Here is a 20,025-nt window from a genome sequence, read left to right as displayed (position 1 = left end):
AAGGGAGAAGGGTACTCCCCCTCAGATTCGTTAATAATGTACAAAAATATTTGCACTACAGAAACAAATAAATTGGGGGGAATTTATTTTTCTTTTAGTTAATTACCATTTTATAATCATATATATCATGAGTTGAACAAGCGCATGGGTGTAATTAATACGCGTTAGTTAGTTATCAAACTGTGTAATGACCTTTTAAATTTAGAATAATCGAGTTCAAATATATCAATATTCATGTTGTAACTTATTGTCATTTTGACGTATTTTTTTTTAAACCAATGGCAAGATACGATTTATTTTTCGACTTTCTCTGTTATTTAGCCGTTTGGTATGGTAAAGTCCCAACAGCTTCGAATAAGATCTTCCCAGCATATTAGCATTGGTTTCCCTCCCCCTTACTTATATTCCCCTGATAAGGAAGATGGTCAAAGTATATTTGGGAAAACATGACTAAAATCAAATATCTACCATGGATACATTTAGATCTGATAGAGAAGTAATGGCAGAAGAGGCTGATGATGCCATTTCAGTCGTTGACGTATACGACCAAGCCGCGTCAATTGGCAAAGAATTCGAAAGAATGATAGAAACATTCGGTGTCGAAGCAGTAACAGATTTGATGCCAAAAGTGATCAAAGCATTAGAAAATTTAGAATCATTAGCAGCTAGATATGAACGTGAGAATACAGAGATAACGGAACTCAGGACAACAATTCAAAAATTGGAATCTGAAAAAAACGAAAAGGCACAAGAAAGAATGAAATATGAAGAGGTTAATGTTTGTTCTTAAAACTTGTACAATGACAATGTTTTATGTCTTTTCTTTTGCATATTTCTTATTTTTCATATTATTTGTTAATCAAAAAATTAGGACAGTAAGATGAAAGTATGTTCTTTGTTAATTGCACTTATTTGAGACTGTTTAGTACAATTCTAATGCCAGTATTTGTTGTAGGAATCAATAATTATAATATGCAGTGTATTGATCAATATCTTTACAGTGATTAATTCAAAACTTTAAAGCAAACAGAGCAATTCTATTGATGAATTTAATTAATTTTGTGTAAATACTAAATAACGTGAAAAAATTATCTGTACATGTCAGCACAATAAAATAACATTAACGAAACAGCATGAGCTACATATATATAATATGAAGCTTTTACATGTTATAAGTCTTAAGTTTCTTCAACAGACTTCTAATCATCATGGAGGCTATTGAGAATTATAGCAAGTAAAAATAAGAGCTTAAATTCAGGACATGACCATCAAAATAAAACCACATTATTTAAATGTCACAAAAGCATAAAAATTATAATCATGATAATCAAACCAAAACAATTGAGGAAGATACAAATTAAAATTCACAGTAAAAGATTAAGAGCCATAAAGCAGATTTATTATAATACATGTAAGTTAAAGATAGGATTTTTATTATATTCCTGTTGGTCTCCAGAAAAGAGAATAATGGGTAAAAAGTATAGAACTCAGATTATATGTGTGGAAAATGACACTAAATTAGAAAAAAACCAGATTTACACAGAAATGATAATCCTGAACCATGATGCTTTCTCGTTGATATTGATCTATCATGATCATGTCAAATGTACGAATGCTGCTGGCATATGTGTGGTTCCATGAATACATCATAGTTAATTTCAGATTCTAAGCTGAATTTAACTAAAAGTTGTAAACACCAGTACAAAAATACATGTGTATGTACATATACTTTGTAATTTTAGAATAATAGAACTTTTGATGGAAATGTGAAAAAATTAAGCACTTTTAGTTAAAAATTGTATCTAAGTGTTTTAAACATGTCTTAATTTGAAAAAGAAAGATTATTAAGTGATTAACTTGACTCAAAATGTAATGTGTTATGACCTAATATGACACCATGTTACAGACCTTCAGCTGTGTTGTTTGATAATATTGTCTGTTATTGACTTTCTGATGATTACCTCAAAACTTGTATTATTAATATCATGGATATTGCTATTATTAGGAGCTTGAACAGATAGAAGAAAACTGGCACAGAGAGACAAAAGACCTATATAATTCTATTAATAGATTAGAAATTGACAACAGAAGGTTAAAAGAACATCTACAAAACCAGACTGTAGCTGTAAAGGAGGAAGTAGCTGCTGTAACTAAACGTTAGTAAATGTTTGATATGTAACCATGGTGACCAGGGACAGAATTTGTAGGACGAATGCATTGACAAAATTTTTCCCTATTATTCTCCTTCAGAAATGACCAAACCTACATGAGAAATATGAGGGGGGGCTAGAGGGGGTCTCATCCCGATTTCCCGGTTTTTTTTTGTCACAAAATCCCGAAATCCCGGACATATTTTGGTAAAAATCCCAATCCCGATAAACAAGAAATCACCATTTAATTAATAAAGAGGTCCTCCACTATTTTAGGTAACGAATACTAGTAGACACATCTGACACAACTTTTAAAGGAGGCCGTCCTGGTAAACTTTGAAAATTAAACCCTCTGAGTAATGTTAATCTTAAATATTTGCTTTCAATTTGTGCCGATGATTTTGACCAATATATTTAGTACGTATACATTTTAAACACGTCAAGTTGGGGTATTTGTTTTCTTCAAAATTGCTGCTGCAGAATGCCATAAAATATTTGTATATGATATTCGATTATAAAGAAGACTGTGTCTGTGAAATTATATGTGTAGTAAGGCCAAGAAAAATACATGTGTTTAAGGTAACATCCCCTAAAAAATTAAGTTAGGTAGAAACAGTCAGGGGACTTACTTAAATGAGTGATTTTTAAATCACTTATTTAAGTAGCAAATTAGAAATTTTGTTATAAATTGTGATTTTGTAGTTATACTAAAATTTTAAACACATAGCATAATATCTTTTCATTAGTAAAATTGAAAAAAATGAACTTTTTGCTTCTTTCAAGTAGAAAGGTTTATGCCTTTGGTGCAATAATTTAGCTGCAAATTCTATTTGGGTGGATAAAATGCTATAATAATGGCCTAACTTAATGAACTGATACTTTCTTAACAGATTTTCCCCAGCAGTGGGAGTATTTTTCCTGTAAAGTTCAAGGTTTCAACTTTCAGATTATGTAATAAAATTCTACTGTTCGCGATAAAAATTTCACTGTTCGGGGGTGTTAGTGAGGGTTATTAGAATAATGATACTTAAAGAAGTGATTTTGCTAGCAAAAATAGTTTGTTTTTTTCAAACGTTTTTGACTGGTTCATATGGGAGAAAAATATTGACTCTACAAGTGCTTGTCCACCATGTCCACATAACATAAAAAAACCTTTTAAGAGTAGAGTTAGATTATAGGTACTTAAAAATAGGGTAGATATATATATAGGGGTACCGGAAACACATGTGTTTTCTTTTAGGTCTTACATGATCTTACTCTTATTGAAAATATCCAAATCAAGTCTAACTTTTGGGAAGGGTTGTAAAGAGGCGTTATGTTCAGGGATAAACGCGAAATAAAATTCCAATTTCACGATGAACGAAAAATAAAAAAAATGCTTGCACGTTGCCGTTTTTACCAATTTCACAGTGAAGCACAAATTTTTTTCACGGAAAGTTGTAAATTAAAAAAGCCAAAACACGTTGCACGAAAAAAACCTTTACCACACTCTTTGGGTATACTGATACTCTAAATCAGAGCGACACTAATACCAAGGAGCTTATACATAATTTTATCATGAATTTTGGTGAGCATTTCATTCGCGTACAGATTTATTTTTTGTGATGTGTCAAAGGCATTTGATCGTGTATGGCACATGGGACTTCTATATAAGTTAAGAAAATATGGAATAAAGGGTAATTTGCTTAACTGGTTCAAAAGTTATCTTTCTGATAGACAACAAAGGGTTGGAGTAAATGGGTTTTTTTCTAACTGGAATACTGTCCAGGCAGGAGTCCCTCAAGGGTCCATCTTTGGCCCTTTTCTGTTTTTATTGTTTGTGAATGACATAGTAGATGTGGTTACAAACAAAATAAAACTGTTTGCAGATGACTTCTTGTCTATATTGTGTTGTACATGATGAGAGATCAGCAGCTGAATCCCTGGGGCAAGATCTAGAATCATTAGGTCAATGGGCAGGAGAATGGGGTGTTGTAACCTTCAATGCAGACAAAACCAAATCTATATGTACTTTACGAGAAAAAGTAATATTGATGTCACATCACTATGCATGAATGATGCACCTCTAGAAAATGTCTCAGAACATAAACATCTTGGTATAACCTTATCATCTAATGCCAAATGGTCTAGTCACTTACAGGATATTTATTCAAAAGCTTGTAAACGTCTTAATATTATGAGATATTTAAAACATAAGATTGATGGACAGTCTCTGGAAAGACTTTACATTGCATTTATAAGGCCTATTTTAGAATATGGGAACATAATTTGGGATAACTGCACACAAGAAGAATCAGATCTAATTGAGTGTACAACAAGCTGCTGCCAGAATTGTAACTGGGCTTCGAAAGGGAACTCCTAGATGGAAATTATAAAAGGAATTAGGTTGGGATTCCCTTCAGAATAGACGTCAGAAAAACAAATTATTGTTTCTTCATAAAACTATTTCTGGAGATATTCCTAATTATATTGCTGCTGATATCTTGTCGTATACAAACACTTATGACAAGTATGGACTGAGAAAAAAAAGGAAATTTAAAACTCCTCAGTGTCGAACCACAGCCTACATGGCCTATAAGAACAGTTTTATTCCACATACTCTTGAAAAGTGGAATTCACTTGATGGAGAAGTTAAAAATATTTTAAGCTTTACAGGATTTAAAAGAAAACTGAATGAGGACATAAGTCCTTGTCCTGTTTTCTTTTCCACTGGTTCACGTAAAGTTAATAGATCTATAATCCACTGCCAATTAAGAAATGAGGCTAGTGATCTAAAAGATCATCTCTTCTGTGATCATTTGTCGGACAGCTCTATATGTGCCTGTGGAGATCCAGTAGAAGATAATTTTCATTTCTTTTATGTTTGTCCATTTTACATTTATCAGAGATATGAGCTCTTTCGACAAATAAGTAACTTTAATAATGTCAATCTTGATGTCCTACTACAGGGTTGCTCAGACTTAAATATTGATGAAAACACTGAGCTATTTACATATGTACAACAATATATTCATGAAACTGGAAGATTTTTATAATATTTCATGTGCTACTATACTGCTTAGAAATCAGCTTATAACCACAGTGTACCACTCTTTAATTAAAGACAAACCTAACTTTTAACACAAAAAAAAACAACCAATTGTGTTTAGCATCTTTTTGCAAATAAATTTATACATATTTTATTTTATTTTTTGTATTAGTAATTATATTTTCAAAAATCAAGAAATTAATAGTCTTGTAATAAGATGGTACACTAAATTACTTATGTATTGCAAAAAAGGGCCAATCAATTCTTGTTATTCATATAAATAGAACAACTTTGTTGCAGTGAGTTTGTGAATTTGAGTAAAAAATAACTTAATGATCTACTTGATTCCTAACCAACACTTATTGATGTGGTATAAAATTTGACACTACCTTCAGTAGGTCTTGCTTTGACTTTGTTAACATAGTTATTTATATATGTATACACAATAAAATACTTCAAGAAGTGGGGGAATTGCCTCCCCTGAATCACTGCAACAACGTATTATGATCTATTAAATTATCAGAAAATTATATACTACTGTATCATGCATGTTATTCAATCCATCTTGTATGGGAAAGGATTTGTATAGGCACTGCCTTTTGTCCAATCCCTTTGTTTAAATGTACATTTGATATTTGAACAATAAAATATTTTGAATTGAATTCGCGTACAGTGGATATTAAAGCTGAAATCATCTCTTTTGTCGTAAAGTTTTGTTTTCAACCGACCCTCATTGTCAATTTCTAGATGTAAGTCAAGATATGAGGCCGACGTAACTGTATCTGTAGTATCCTTTATCTCTAGCTCGATTGGATAGATGCGTTCCACATAGTCACCAAATTTTGAATTATTTAGTGAAAGAACATCATCTATATAGCGAAAAGTAGAGTTAAAGGATAGTGCTAACTTCTTATCTTTCTTCCTAAGAAGTTCCTGCATGAAGTCAGCCTCATAATAATAAAGAAACAAGTCGGCAAGTAGAGGGGCACAGTTTGTTCCCATTGGAATGCCGACAGTCTGTTGAAAAACACGTCCTCCGAACGTAACAAATATGTTGTCAATCAAGAAATCAGGCATCTTGATAATATCAGTTTCAGAGATTTTTTTGTTCGAATCAGAGTGATCCTTTACAAAGTAGGATTTATCCCTCCCTAAGACAAGATACTTGTATCTACGTTGGCCATTCTTTTTTTACTAAGCAAAGCAATACCAACTCTTTCAATTTGTCTTTTAGTTTGGAATGTGGAATACTAGTATACAGAGTAGAAAAGTCAAATGTTTTAATACTGTTACAAGATGAAAGAGAGTTAGATTGTATGTACTCTAAAAGATCTTTGGAATTTTTAAGTATCCACATCTGATTCACGCCCCCTCTAGAATAGGCAGTTTCACAATAACTTTGAAGCCCGTCTTTGATTGCTGATAAAATAGATGTTAATAATTTAGAAAGAGGTTTCGTGGAGCACTTGAGCACTATCTCTTTCATAAGAAGAGTGATTTTTCTATTGTTCTAGTGTCACTGGAAATCCCACTGAAATATGGCACTGGCTACGGTTACTTCAAAAAGTGAGCAGAAAATAACAATAAGATCTGGATCTAATCTGTTTCTAGATGCGATTCTGATTGAAGTATAATGAAAATGGTACTTTTATCTGTCCAAGGTACAGTTTTTTGTCAATCCCGTTATATTTCAACATAAAAATCCCGATTTCCCATGGCTAAAAATGTGGGTTTCCCGTATCCCGATGTTTTTCTATCCCGAATTCCCGATCTTTAAACAAGGCAATCCCAATTTCCCGTTGCTAAAATCGGCCAATCCCGGCGTCCTGAAAATGGTCTCGCCCCCCCTCAAATATTAAATCATTTCTACAAAGTTCTCAAGATGGGAAATAGTATATATATTTCAAAAGAATATTGAATAAACATTACAGTAACAAGTATAATCTTTGCAATTCTTGTAAGCATTTTTCTCTATCATTACTTAATGCATGTTGGAAAAAATCATCAGGTTTTTTTTTTTGAAATTGGACAACAGGCTTAACATGTTCAATGTCAACATATAACATGTATAAATCGAGCAGGTTTTTTATAAAATATTTTATTAAATTAAAAAGGAAAAAAGTGTCAATTAAGGCAATTATTCTTTAAAATGTAATTATCAAATAACAAGGTTGGGAAGACGTTTGAAATGTTGTTTACTTTTTATTTGCTATTAATTTGCAGATAGCCAGACAAATAAGATAAAGATCATTAAGAGTTAATTAAAATTTAATTCGATATCATGAAAATATTGAATAAATATGATGAAAAAAATAAAAAATGCTGGCTGTACTTTCAGAAACTGAGGAAAAAGAAATTGAAGTTCTGATGAAATTAAAAGATACTGTTGACAAGCAGAGAGATGATCTAAGGAAACAGAAAAGAGACCTGAGTCAGAAAAGTATAGATTGTGAAGCAGTAAGAATATCTCTCAATAATTTGAAATTGTATTCCTTTTGTGAAATTCTTGTTGTCAATAGCTAGAGTATGGTAAATAAATGTAACAATTTATCTTGATGTCTTAATATGATAGATTATATTGTTGTAAATATTATGTAGAATTCTGAGCATTCATCAATGAACACAATCTTTGTAGAAAGTAACACGATTTATTAATATTTCACTACATGTATCATACAGATGTCACAAAGTTTACTTAAAATACAAAACACACTGCATACACTATGACAGTTCTAACCATTCCAGCTATTCTGTTTATTCGTCAACATCTCTCTGCTCTCACGTCCCTATCTAACAACGTCAAAATATGGGGAACAATATTTACAATATATTGCTTAATCGCAGAACTGTAGACAAAGTCACAGTCACAACACAATAATAAAATCTTTTTTGATAAAATATAAGTCTTTAAAAAAGGGGTAATTTTATCTAAGATTCTAAGACATAAATTGTCAATTTGATTGTCACAAATTGAGTGCTTGCATTGCATTAGTTGCTAGTAAAGGGATTTTTGTGACCATTCAATCAAAAACTGATACTTATCATAACTCACTAACTGTGAATCTAAAAATACAATATTGTATTTATATGAAGAGTGAAATAATTAAGTGCCAGTCTTTGTAAGAATCAGGCAATTTAGGTAAAAATTAAAACATGATTAGAAAAAACCCACCGAGCTAATCATGCTATTTAATACTACATTTTGTAACCATCATCCTGAGTTAAAAAGTGTTAGTCTTTTGTACGTGTGTGTTTGGTAATATCAAATAGCTTGGTTAGAAAATTGGTTAGAATGATAGCAAATTACAGAGTTATCTCCCCTTATTCGTTAATTTCTAGTGCATTTCAACCAAATTGTATCTTCTATTACCAGAACAGAAAATGGAAATGAATGTCATTTTTGTGCATAACTACATATTATGAACTGAAATCAATGTCAAATAGGGTGGGTTTTTTTGGGTCATGTTTTCACCACTGCCTGATTCTTAGGCAGACTGGCACTTAAGCAAGATCAGACGCATGTTTACTTCACCAACATATTATTTTACATTTTAGCTACAGACACAATTAGAACAAGTTGTGAAAGTAAATACAGAACTTCGTAAGAAAAACACAACACATAAAAAACAATCTAGAACTTTGTTAGAAGAAAAGAGTGAGTTAGAGGCTCAGCTTGTAGATAAAGAACAACAAATTAATCAGATACAGGAAATAATGAGAGATCAAGAGTCTCAGGAAGAAGATCGAGTAGACACGCCCACTCAGGAAAAGCCCAACCCACTGAGAGAAGTCGTGAGTATATACATGTAGAACATCTTCACAAGGGTGTTTACTTAATTAGTTATGTTGTTTCTTTGGATCAACAGTATCACCAATCTAATAAAAGTGTATTATTAGATCAGTTTAAGGAAAAGCAATCAAAGTTCTTTTTTAACTTTCAGTAATCTTGATATGTTAAAGGAATTCATTGAAATACATGTACATTCCAAAACAATCTGAAAATTCTCTGTAATTATTGAACTTGTCAAATATAATTGAGAATGGAAATGGGGAATGTGTCAAAGGGACAACAACCTGGCCAAAGGACAGAAAACAGCCAAAGGCCACCAATCCTTCTTCAACACAGCGAAGAAAATCTGACACCCAGAGGAGGGCTCCAGCTGGCGTCCAAACAAAAATGTGTTATAATTCAGTGAATATGTATGTCAGTCACACTAAACTACAAAACATATAAATGAATTAAAATCAATATTCAAGACTAACAAAGTTCAGAGGCTCCACACTTGTGAGCTAAATTAGAGCAGTATTATGTCTCAAAGGGGTTTAATTAAGGTAGAATTTTCTGCATTTTTCAAAAGTATTTTTTCATACTATTTCTGTAGGAAGTAGATGAAGAGCCACATCAAAAGAACTTACATGAAGATATTATTGAACATTCCGTAGACAATTTCATTCCAAATGATGAACCTACTGACGAAAGTTTTGAAAAATTACAACAAAAACTTAGTATGGTTGGCAAAATGGTGATTGACTTAAAAGATCCAAACCGTCCACGATTTACATTAAATGAATTACGAACTGTTTTATTGGAGAGAAATGAACTTAAAACAAAACTTATAGCCGTAGAGGAAGAATTAGCTGATTATAAACCAAAGTAAGTGATTAGCCTTTAGTTGTTAATACTTTTGGAAGATTCAGATATGCTTAAATTATGATGTTCATGTATGATGGTCAGCTGCATAGAAATAGATCTATTCCACAGGGTTCTCATTTTGGAATTTTGAAGGTGAGTCCAGGCCTGGGACTCATCATTTTTGGCTTTGGTGTGTCCAAAAGTTAAAAGGTGAAATTTTATTGCTATATCCTTTATTATTTCAGTCCCTATCAAAAAATAGAGCAAGGCAATGACAATGTTTTTGACTGTTTAAAGCTTTTGTTACAAAATGATATAATTTGTGCTCAGTTGATCCACAATATTTTACAATCTTGATGCATCTTTGGACTCACAAGTTTTGAAAATGATGAGTTTAAGACAGATTTTGATTTGATAATATTGCCTTTGTGAGAACCTTGTATTCAAATGTGTGCATAAAGATATTTTTATGTTGTGTTTAATTAGCTTGACTAGGCTAGATATTATTGTTTTGCTTGAAATTACTAAATATTATCCAATTCTGGTAGCAATATTGTATTGTGATCAATTATATAATAAAGTATGTGAATATTGTATCATATTAAATTAAAACCATTGAAGAATTAAGAACTACACATGAAAATCTATGGAAAGCTTATATAATTTTCCAATCTCTATTGCTATATTTCTTACATGTACAACCATTTTTAGCTTATGACTAAATAATCAGTGATTTTCAATACATGTATTATGAAACTAAAGATCAGGATGAATTTTAACATTCCAGATACATTTACCATTTATATATTTAATGCTGTATAAGATTTAAGTAAGTTTTCTTTTTTAAACTTCTAAACTTTTTAAAATGCCATTGTTACAATTGAACATCCAGGAGACAAAGAGTTAAGAAAAAAGGGTATGTCAAGTGTAAGAACTGACAATTATATGAATGTTAATCTTAGATATTAAGCATGACAGTTTTACCCAGAATGCCTTCCTGCTTTTAAATCAAGCATGCTTCTTTTACATGAAAGTCCAGTATTGTAGTGTCCTTGAACATGCATTAGATTCTGTACAATTTTGTGCTTGTATCTTCTTTCTATTAGATTTTGCTAACCAGTCTTTGCTTGTATTTTCTCTCTATTAGACCTGCTAACCAGTTAATGACCAGTTTTGCATCAGATGGGGATAGTGCTGATGACACAAAGTCAAAGTAAGTTTCAAAAAATGTATTCAGCTATCAGAAGTGAAAAGGTTGTGGCAAATAATTTCAGTTTAAGGTGGTACCTAACACTACAGGGAGATAACTCTGTAAAATCAGCAGAACGTTTTAATGACATTGTGTTCTTAAGGGAATATTAAGCTTCTCAATGATCAAAATAAGTGTTTGTCAAACTGCTATATAACCAGTGTAATTTTTCTGATTAAACGGTTGGTTCAATTTTTTTGATTTTTTTTAATTTTTTGTCAAAGGGTCAAAGAAAATACTTTGTCAAAATTTTAAGAAAATTAAACGAGTCTAATTAATTTTAGTCAAAGTGTGGACCACCTTAAAACTGATAGCTAGGTAAATATTGACCACAGTTGAATTACCTTCAAAGAGGATTGAAATAAGGGTTTCATCATTAATCACGTAGCTGCAAAATGTATTGATTCACAAGTTAATTCTTTCATGTCATGATCTATGCTCATTCCGATATGAAAAGGAATCATATTTGTAGATATCTTTGACCAGAGCATTGAAATTATTGTACAATATTGACAAAAATACTGAATATTCTTGTTTAAATAAACATAGAGCACGACATGAAAAGATTATTTGATTCTGTTTGGAATATCTCAACTCTTTTGTTTAAATCAAACTTAACAGACACTATAAAAGGCAGTCATTCTGATTTGATGAAACAAAAAGTTCTTAGATAACCAAGGGTTTAAAGATTTGAAATGTACAAATACAAGTAGACTTACCAAGGGTTTCAATACTTCAAATGTATAAATACACGTAGACTTACACTAACTTTATAAAGAATTTTATTTTACGTCAATGGTTACGGTGATTACCAACTCTTGCAGAAATGTCCAACTTAGATATCTAAAGATTTCAAACTTCAACTGACGTCTCAATTTCAATTGTGACAACATTTCAATTTCAATTGTGATATCATGCACAGGTACACCATGTTGATAAGAATTAGAATGTGGCTTTACTTGTGTATACCTCTGTACTCCATGATTGAGTAGTTTTTGCATGTGAGAAATTGAAACTTTCAAACGCTTAATTAAAAAAATATCAACTATGGCATCAAGGATAAAGAAGTATTTGTATAAAAATTAATGAAGTGGTGTGGTAGAATTAATTTCTCTCTTTATTTAATGACAACTCTTGAGTACAAATTAGAATGAATAAAATTCACTATTTTGCACACATAAAATTATTCAATGCATTAAAAATTTATCCAACTGGTCAGACCTCGATAATTGCATGTAAAATGAATGAAACCCTATTTCTTCACATATCTATGGATATCTGATGATGATAGTTGAACAGATGGCTCACATTCATGGTGTAATCTTGCAGAGAACATCTATATACATGTATGTGATATGAAAGTGAGGCTAGCTTTTTACTAGACAACATATTGGGCTTGACCTCTTAGGGTCTTAGTTCAAAAGGTACCATAACAAGAGATCATGTCACTGGAAGACATTATCTTGACTCAGGTCTTGTCTATCCTTAATAATTCAATCAATGCTCAGTGCAACTGCAAAATAACAATTGAAGACTTTGCATTAATTATGCTTGTATTTTGACTGTGGTGACCTTGTCACCTATTTAAACAAAACATGGCTTTCCTGAAATCTTAAAATCAGAGCAAAGAAGATTGAAGAGAAAATACAGACAAACATTATAAAAAGTTAATTGTTTAGCCCAAATTTGTATAGAAAGAGCATTTTCTGTTATATAGGCAAAGGTAATGAATTACAATTAAATGAAAATGATTTGATCAATGGCATATAAAATTAAGTACTACTTAAACAAATTAAATGTTGTTGATAGTACCCAAAAATAGTTTTAAAGGAATTTGAAGTACATGTACTTAGATATGTGATGGTATCAAAAAGATTTTTTAAGGAATTTGAAGTCGCTTCCTACTTCACAAGTAATTTTCTTCCTATTTTAGTGATTCATATACTGGTGAGGAACTACCTGTATATGGGCCAATCAACAAAGAACCTTATGAAAAGCTTTATCCTGGAAGACGAAGAGAATCAGGCATTAGAAAATTGTAAGTATTCCAATAGAAAAATATTTACTTAAATTTAGGTATGATAAGAGCTATAAAACAAATATGAAAAAGATTATCATATGGTTAATATTAAAAGTTTATAAAAGTACATTTCAATCACTAAAACTGGAATATGCTATATCCAAAGGAATGAAAGATGATAAACAGTTGCTTTCCTGACTTTATACAGATGCTATGATGTCAAAGGTCATAAAGCTTAGTCTCACCAGAAATTGAAAGTTCATACAAATAAATGTTTAGAAATTTTGGAAATGAAGCATGTCAGGATGTCAGGCAAAGTTGATATTTTCATCTATCATAGTTTAGGCCAATTAAAATTAATTGATAGATTTTCATCCCCGCCCGCCCCTCTGAAATCGTCCCGCCCCGATTTTTTTTATTTTATAAAATTTACGATTTACGGATTTTGTTCCTTTCCGTTACCGATAACCGTTAAAATTTCGTTTCATTTATGACTTCCTGTTTCAATTTTCGGTTTTGTACCGCGAGTAAATCTAACCAAAATGATTGTCGACATATTCTGCTGCTCTAAGATGACAACATCATCTTTCGAGAGTAAAAACTGATAACGATAATGACGTGAAATATTCGTGTTACGAGAAAAACGCTGTGTCCTAGACCACAAATCGCGGTATGTCACAAATTTCTGTGATTAGAAAACTGGATTTTTTTAGACAATAACTTCGTGTCAGGAAGTTTAAATGCGAAAGATATCCAAAGCGCAAAAATCGTGGAACCCATTGATACAGAAAACATGACTGGATTAAAGATATTGAAACACAAACACGAACTTGTTTATTGAGTTTAAAAAGTCGACTAACATACGCTTTTTATTTACAGAAGCCCTTAGATTTTACCCATGACTGTCTTTTCTTGTTGATTAACACAAAATGTCCCAATATCCCCAAAAGGGTCATTAAACAACAACTTCTTTTTTTTTTTATAAAGTTCACATGTGTTTTACATGGTACCGTAATTATATTTTCATCTTGCATAAATGCATAAGTACCAATCCTATTATTTTAAACACTGTTTGAGTTTTCATTTTATTCTGTACTCATAATAATTGTGTTGCATACCAATGCATTTGCTTCATTTTATGGGTACTAAAAGCAATCGTTTAGGAACCCAAATACATTTGGTGTAGAAAGTCCAACTGAAGAGAGCATTTCTACACGTCTTTGTTGTTTAGTTTCTAAAGCCGCAATTAGAGACATTTATTTTAGGATTTGAAAAATAATGTAAGATTCCTCTTACCTGTGTATACATGATATAAGCTTATTATTACACTTGCATACATGAAGAACTCGTCACAAAATGGTTTCATATGAAATAAAATTTAAAAAATAAAATCCTCCCACCCGCCCCATTTTTTTCAGAAATTTGGATGAAAATCTACTAATTAATTTTAGTTGGCCTTATGTGTCTAATATTGTTTGATACCATTTCAAACTTTAATGGTCATATCTAAAATGTAAGTTGTCTCCCTTTAGTATTTTATTTTAATAACTCTTTAACAGGAGCAATTTTGTTATTACATCATTATACATGTGTAATGAGTTCTTCTCTGAAAATTATGTTTGCACACCATTCATTGAAGCGAATTTATTACTGTTATTGAAAATGAAAACAAAACTTGTTGTTATTAAGATATTCAGGGATGTTATAAAAATGTAAACAAAAATTGTTGTTATTAAGATATTCAGGGATGTTATAAAAATGTAAACAAAATTGAAAAGTTCTACTGTTCTAGAAATAAATGATTAAATCATTTAATGTCTCAAATATTGAATCCACTTCTTGTAGACTGATAAACCATTTATTTAATACATTTGTTAAAAGGCTCTATCATGATTATACAAAACAATCCTAGTGAATGTAGTGTGAAGTAGCTATGGATGAAACAATTGACATTTTCCAACCAAAAACATGCAGTGATGTAAATTCAAAATGAAGCTTGAAAAATTATAAAACCCTGAAAAGGCTTCTATAGAATAGATTTTCAGGGAGGCTTTATTATTTAGAATGCAAGTTGCAAACAGTAATCATTTATGTTGCTTGTAGCTTCACTGGACTGGTGGAAAAATTAAATCTCCCCGACTTGGAATTCTAGGTAGAAAGATTAGTGTTGTTTCTTGTCATATGTGTAGAAAATTCTCCCACTTTTTCAATTATGATCTCTATTTATTTTTGCATATACATGTATGATGTAATTTATTTGCTTATTATCTCTATATTTATGTAAGTTCACTAAAATTCTGTATTTTTAATATATATATATTGAATGGTTGCTTATTTTTATGCCCCACCTACGATAGTAGAGGGGCATTATGTTTTCTGGTCTGTGCCTCCATTCGTCTGTCCGTCTGTTCGCCGTCCATCTGTGCGTCCGTTCGCTTCAGTTTAAAGTTTTTGGTCAAGGTAGTTTTTGAAGAAGTTGAAGTCTAATCAACTTGAAACTTAGTACACATGTTCCCTATGATATGATCTTTCTAATTTTAATTCCAAATTAAAGTTTTGACCCTAATTTCACGGTCCACTGAACATAGAAAATGATAGTGCGAGTGGGGCATCCGTGTACTTGGGACACATTCTTGTTTTATTCTATTTTTTATAAAGTTGTAAACCACTCACAACAGGATGATAGTAATAGATAATAGAATTTTTAATGTAGCCTTCATGCACCTTTATCAAAATACTGCAGTGGTTTGAATTCTCAATGCTTTAATGTAATGTAAAATAAACCATCTGGTTCATAAACAGTCATGCATTGGAAATAAAACAATGCTAGGTATAGCATGTCAACAAATTATGTATATAAACAAAGAGAAGACACAGTATTAAGCTGTTTCATAGATGCAGTAAGATCTACACCAATATGTTGAAAATAAGCATGGAAACTTTTTTATTAGAGATAAATCATACATTGACATACTTCCCATATACCCTTCCATTCATATTTAATGTTTTGTGAAATGAATTATCATTCTTGAATTTTTTTTAAAGATTTATATGCGACCAACTTAATAATTTGTTGTTTCTGATTTTAATATTTATAATCAAATTTAATTTGTTATTGTGAGACAAGTAAACATGTAAACATGTAAATCTATAAATAGATTTTCCACCAGTTCCATTTATGAGTTGCATGTGCATTGTCCAGAGAAAAAAATGTTGATAATTTTAAATGTTAGCTTTTATGTATATGTTGTTGATTTCATGCAAATGATTAAATAACTTAAATTCCTTAATTTCTAATATATTACTGTGTTTGGACATTGGTTAAAAAATTAAATAAGTACAAAAAATATATATATTTATGAATCAATGACCACTGCAACTAAAATGACATAGTATTTATTTTGCATGAGACAATTTTGACCAAATACATAGAAATAATTTAGATTAATCAAGAAATCATGAATAAAATTAAATTTAAGGTTTAATTTTCTTATTAAACTAAAACTCTTAAACATATTGTATATAAAGAAAAACCAATTTCTATAAGAAACAAGTGTCAATACCAAATTGTGAGATATTTGAAAGGAAACCAGCAAAGAACTAAGGCAATTTCAACATTTGATATTGTTCTTTTTCTCAAGCATGTTCAGTTAAGAATGTTTCAATTGTAGTTTTGGAAATATTGCAGAAGAAAATTAACTCAAATCTATAAATAGCTATCCCATTTGTTTTTAGTGCAGAAGAACACAAACTATTTTCCTTGATAACAGAAAACGTATTTTTCAACAGCGTTGTTATTTTATAGTTTCAGATCATTGTTTGGAACATCACCATCAACTTCTCCTGTACATGTTCAAGAAAGTAGACGAACCCATCAACACTGACGGGAATATGCAAATGATGAATGCTTTTATGACTTTGAAGTCGACGTTGCCTTTGATTGGGCACATTTCCAAGATGGTATCTCGTTGTCATGGGACATATAGTCTCTTAACTGTGATATTGCTGCAGAAAATACTCTCCATATCACAAGAAAACATTTTGTATGATCTTTGATTTTAATTCTACTTCATCTGTTTCAGTCAGGGGAGATAATTCTTTTAAAATTTCAAGTTCACCATAGGTATCATTTTATAAGCTCTAGGGAACTGAAACATTCTTAAAGGGGACGTGCAATAGAGTTGTTAAAACCATGCTTGTGAATTATTGAATTATCTAATGAAAACTAAAAGTTAAATGTATTTATACTATTCCATCTGAAGAAATTGCTTGTGTCTAAGAAAAAAATCAACACTGCTTCATCAAAATTAGTTAGTATACTCATAGTTTGGCCCAAAACAAGAATAATGAAGAAGTCTATTAGTAACCAAATGAAAAGAGATTTCTTCACATCTGTTTGGTAGAGTTAAAAGTAACCATTTACATTTTTTTTTCCAAAAAGAAATACAGTTAGTTATTCAATTTTATTCTTTGCTTAATGATTGAAGATTGATTGGTCAAAATTTGCAAGGTGGTGTGTTAGGGCAAGGGCTAATAAAATGGTAAATATGGTACATACTTCTTACAAAATATATAATCTTTAGACGATTTTTCGATCAAAGAGTCAACAGGTTCAATTTTTATTATGTGTATGTTTGACCTTTATGTCAACCACAATATAAATGAAATCATACATAATTTTCTATGGTATAATTATTTATGGTATGGGCAGTATGATACTGTCCGTGCAGATTTTATTTTAACTGTTTGTTTTTATAATTTTTTTAACAAACGTTGACATAAAAAATTAAGTTGGCTGGTTCCAATTGTTTAATAAAAAAAAATACTAAAAAGTGGATTTTTTCCCCCAATATTTGTTTTTAACTGGAATAGTTTCCTATTCTGAAATTTCAGTTATATTGTTGGGATTTAAAAAAAAAATATTATAGGGGATAAAAGTAGGAATGTCATGTTGTCATATTGATGAAATGGATTGACATATTTAATGAAGATAATATTTCCTATATGATCTTAGAAAAGATAAGGGTATAAAAGTAAAATATCTGGTTTCCTCAAGTTGTTGTAGAATAATACGCTCAATTTGTAAGGAATTATTCAAATATGGTGCATTACAGTTTATACAATAATTTTTCTAATAAAGATTTATTTTAGTTGCGCCTTTGTTTTAAGATGTTTGTTTAACAGACAGAAAGAATGACTATTGTTGTGAAATGTTAACAATTTGAATTAAAAATGGCTACTAAGTTTTGTACCGGAATACACTTTCAGCCAAATTCAGCGATATCAGTTTATCATCAACCAATGAGTTTGAATATCACTATGATGTCATCAGCCTCTCTTTCACACATGAACAAAGTTTAATTCTATTAAAAGTTGTTTATTTTTATATTAGGTTATTTTTGTATTAACTGCAATTGAATATTTATAAAACACATCTATAGCTTTTTGACTTACTATTAAAGTAAATTAGTACATATATGTATATAAAAGGCTCAAACGTATACACAACTAATAGTCAATAGAATAGAAAATACTTATTGTTGATAAAATTATAGATGTACCACGCATATATACTATTTGTCTTTTTATTTTTTTTCAAAAAGAAAAAAGAAAAAGGTTGATTCAGGGTTAAATTAAGGGGAAAGAGGTTGACATCCTTTCCCTGCAAATAAAAGTATAAACCACATGTATATCTTTTGTACTAAAAAGGCAATATTTTATTTTTAGTCGCCATCTTACTTCAAGCCATGAATCTATATCTGGCATTCTTAAATTAGTACTAAAATTGTAGTTTTGTAAGAAAAATCAGGTTGTGCGTATATAGGTATTGGTTTACTAATTTTAATGCATCTTATATACTGCATGGAATGTTTTATTCAATGACAATGACTAAGGTACATGTATGTTGATATGTCCCATGACAACAATTGTCATAAAAACATTCTGATGCATTGTGGGACCAGATTTGCAACAAGCATATCAAAATACTCATAAAACAGTTTGTATGAATGGAATTGATAAAAGAGTTGTACATTTTGATTGTGTTTTGTATGGAAAAATAAGTAATTCATTTTTGTTCATTTAAGCAAAGCAGCTTTAGATTACTTCATTTTGACAGGGTTTGTTACTTTTAATGGCACACAATCCCCATGATTTAGCAGTTTGATAACAATAAATGAAAATTTCCATTTATAATATTGATATGGAATAACAACCAAATTGTAACTTGTATAAATTTCTGAAGTCTAATTAAAAAATCGATATTCATAAAGTTACTTAAAGTGCTGTGAATTTTGCTTGCAGTTATTTATTGATATAGAGCTAAAATGTGCCAATATACCTCTATGTTTTATCACATTTTATTTTATTTTGTTGATGTTATGATGGAAATGTAATAGTTGCAAAGTTTTATTATATGCCCCACTTAGGGGCATTATGTTTTTCGATTTGTGCCTCCGTTCATTCATCTGTCCATTTGTTAGTCTGTCTGTCCCACTTCAGGTTAAAGTTTTGGTAAAAGTTTTTGGCCAAGGTAGTTTTTGATGAAGTTGAAGTCAAATCAACTTGTAACTTAGTACACATGTTCCCTATGATATGATCTTTCTAATTTTAATTCCAAATTAGAGTTTTGATCCCAATTTAAAAAAACAAAACTTTTCATATACCAAAAGGTCAGTACACACTATAATAAAAGCAAGTTTTCAGCTTCTATTCTGTTTGTGATAATTTTTTATTTATTGAACTGTTTTGTCTAAATTAACCTCTATATTCAAAATTGTACATCTGAATGTGATAAACAACCAATATTGTGTAAGATTAGTGATTTGTATCAGAAGGAATACTTTGCAGCTATTACGTTAACTGTTTGTTATATATTTTGTTAAGTTTTCGTATTCAGTTGTGATATTTGTAAATATGTTTTTATGTTTGTATCAATGTAATAAA

General features: G+C 30.6%; 1 protein-coding gene across 3 annotated transcripts; it reads left to right on the top strand.

The window, feature by feature from the left end:
• The first annotated feature begins 411 nt into the window (after positions 1–411).
• On the top strand, positions 412–19,733 carry LOC139529066 (RILP-like protein 1). Of its 3 annotated transcripts, none has more exons than XM_071325308.1 (8): positions 412–772; positions 2,006–2,156; positions 7,517–7,635; positions 8,734–8,970; positions 9,561–9,832; positions 10,959–11,024; positions 12,994–13,098; positions 16,886–19,733. In XM_071325308.1, the coding sequence occupies exons 1-8, from the start codon at positions 470–472 to the stop codon at positions 16,962–16,964; spliced, it is 1,332 nt and encodes a 443-aa protein (XP_071181409.1). In that variant the 5' UTR covers positions 412–469; the 3' UTR covers positions 16,965–19,733. The 3 variants fall into 3 exon arrangements, with proteins under 3 accessions (XP_071181409.1, XP_071181410.1, XP_071181411.1); XM_071325309.1 differs by lacking the exon at positions 10,959–11,024 and adding an exon at positions 10,704–10,727; XM_071325310.1 differs by lacking the exon at positions 10,959–11,024.
• Positions 19,734–20,025: the final 292 nt, after the last annotated feature.

This window comes from Mytilus edulis, chromosome 6 (assembly GCF_963676685.1).
Source record: "Mytilus edulis chromosome 6, xbMytEdul2.2, whole genome shotgun sequence".
Lineage (NCBI taxonomy): Eukaryota > Metazoa > Mollusca > Bivalvia > Mytilida > Mytilidae > Mytilus > Mytilus edulis.
This window is presented reverse-complemented; position numbering and strand designations above follow the sequence as displayed.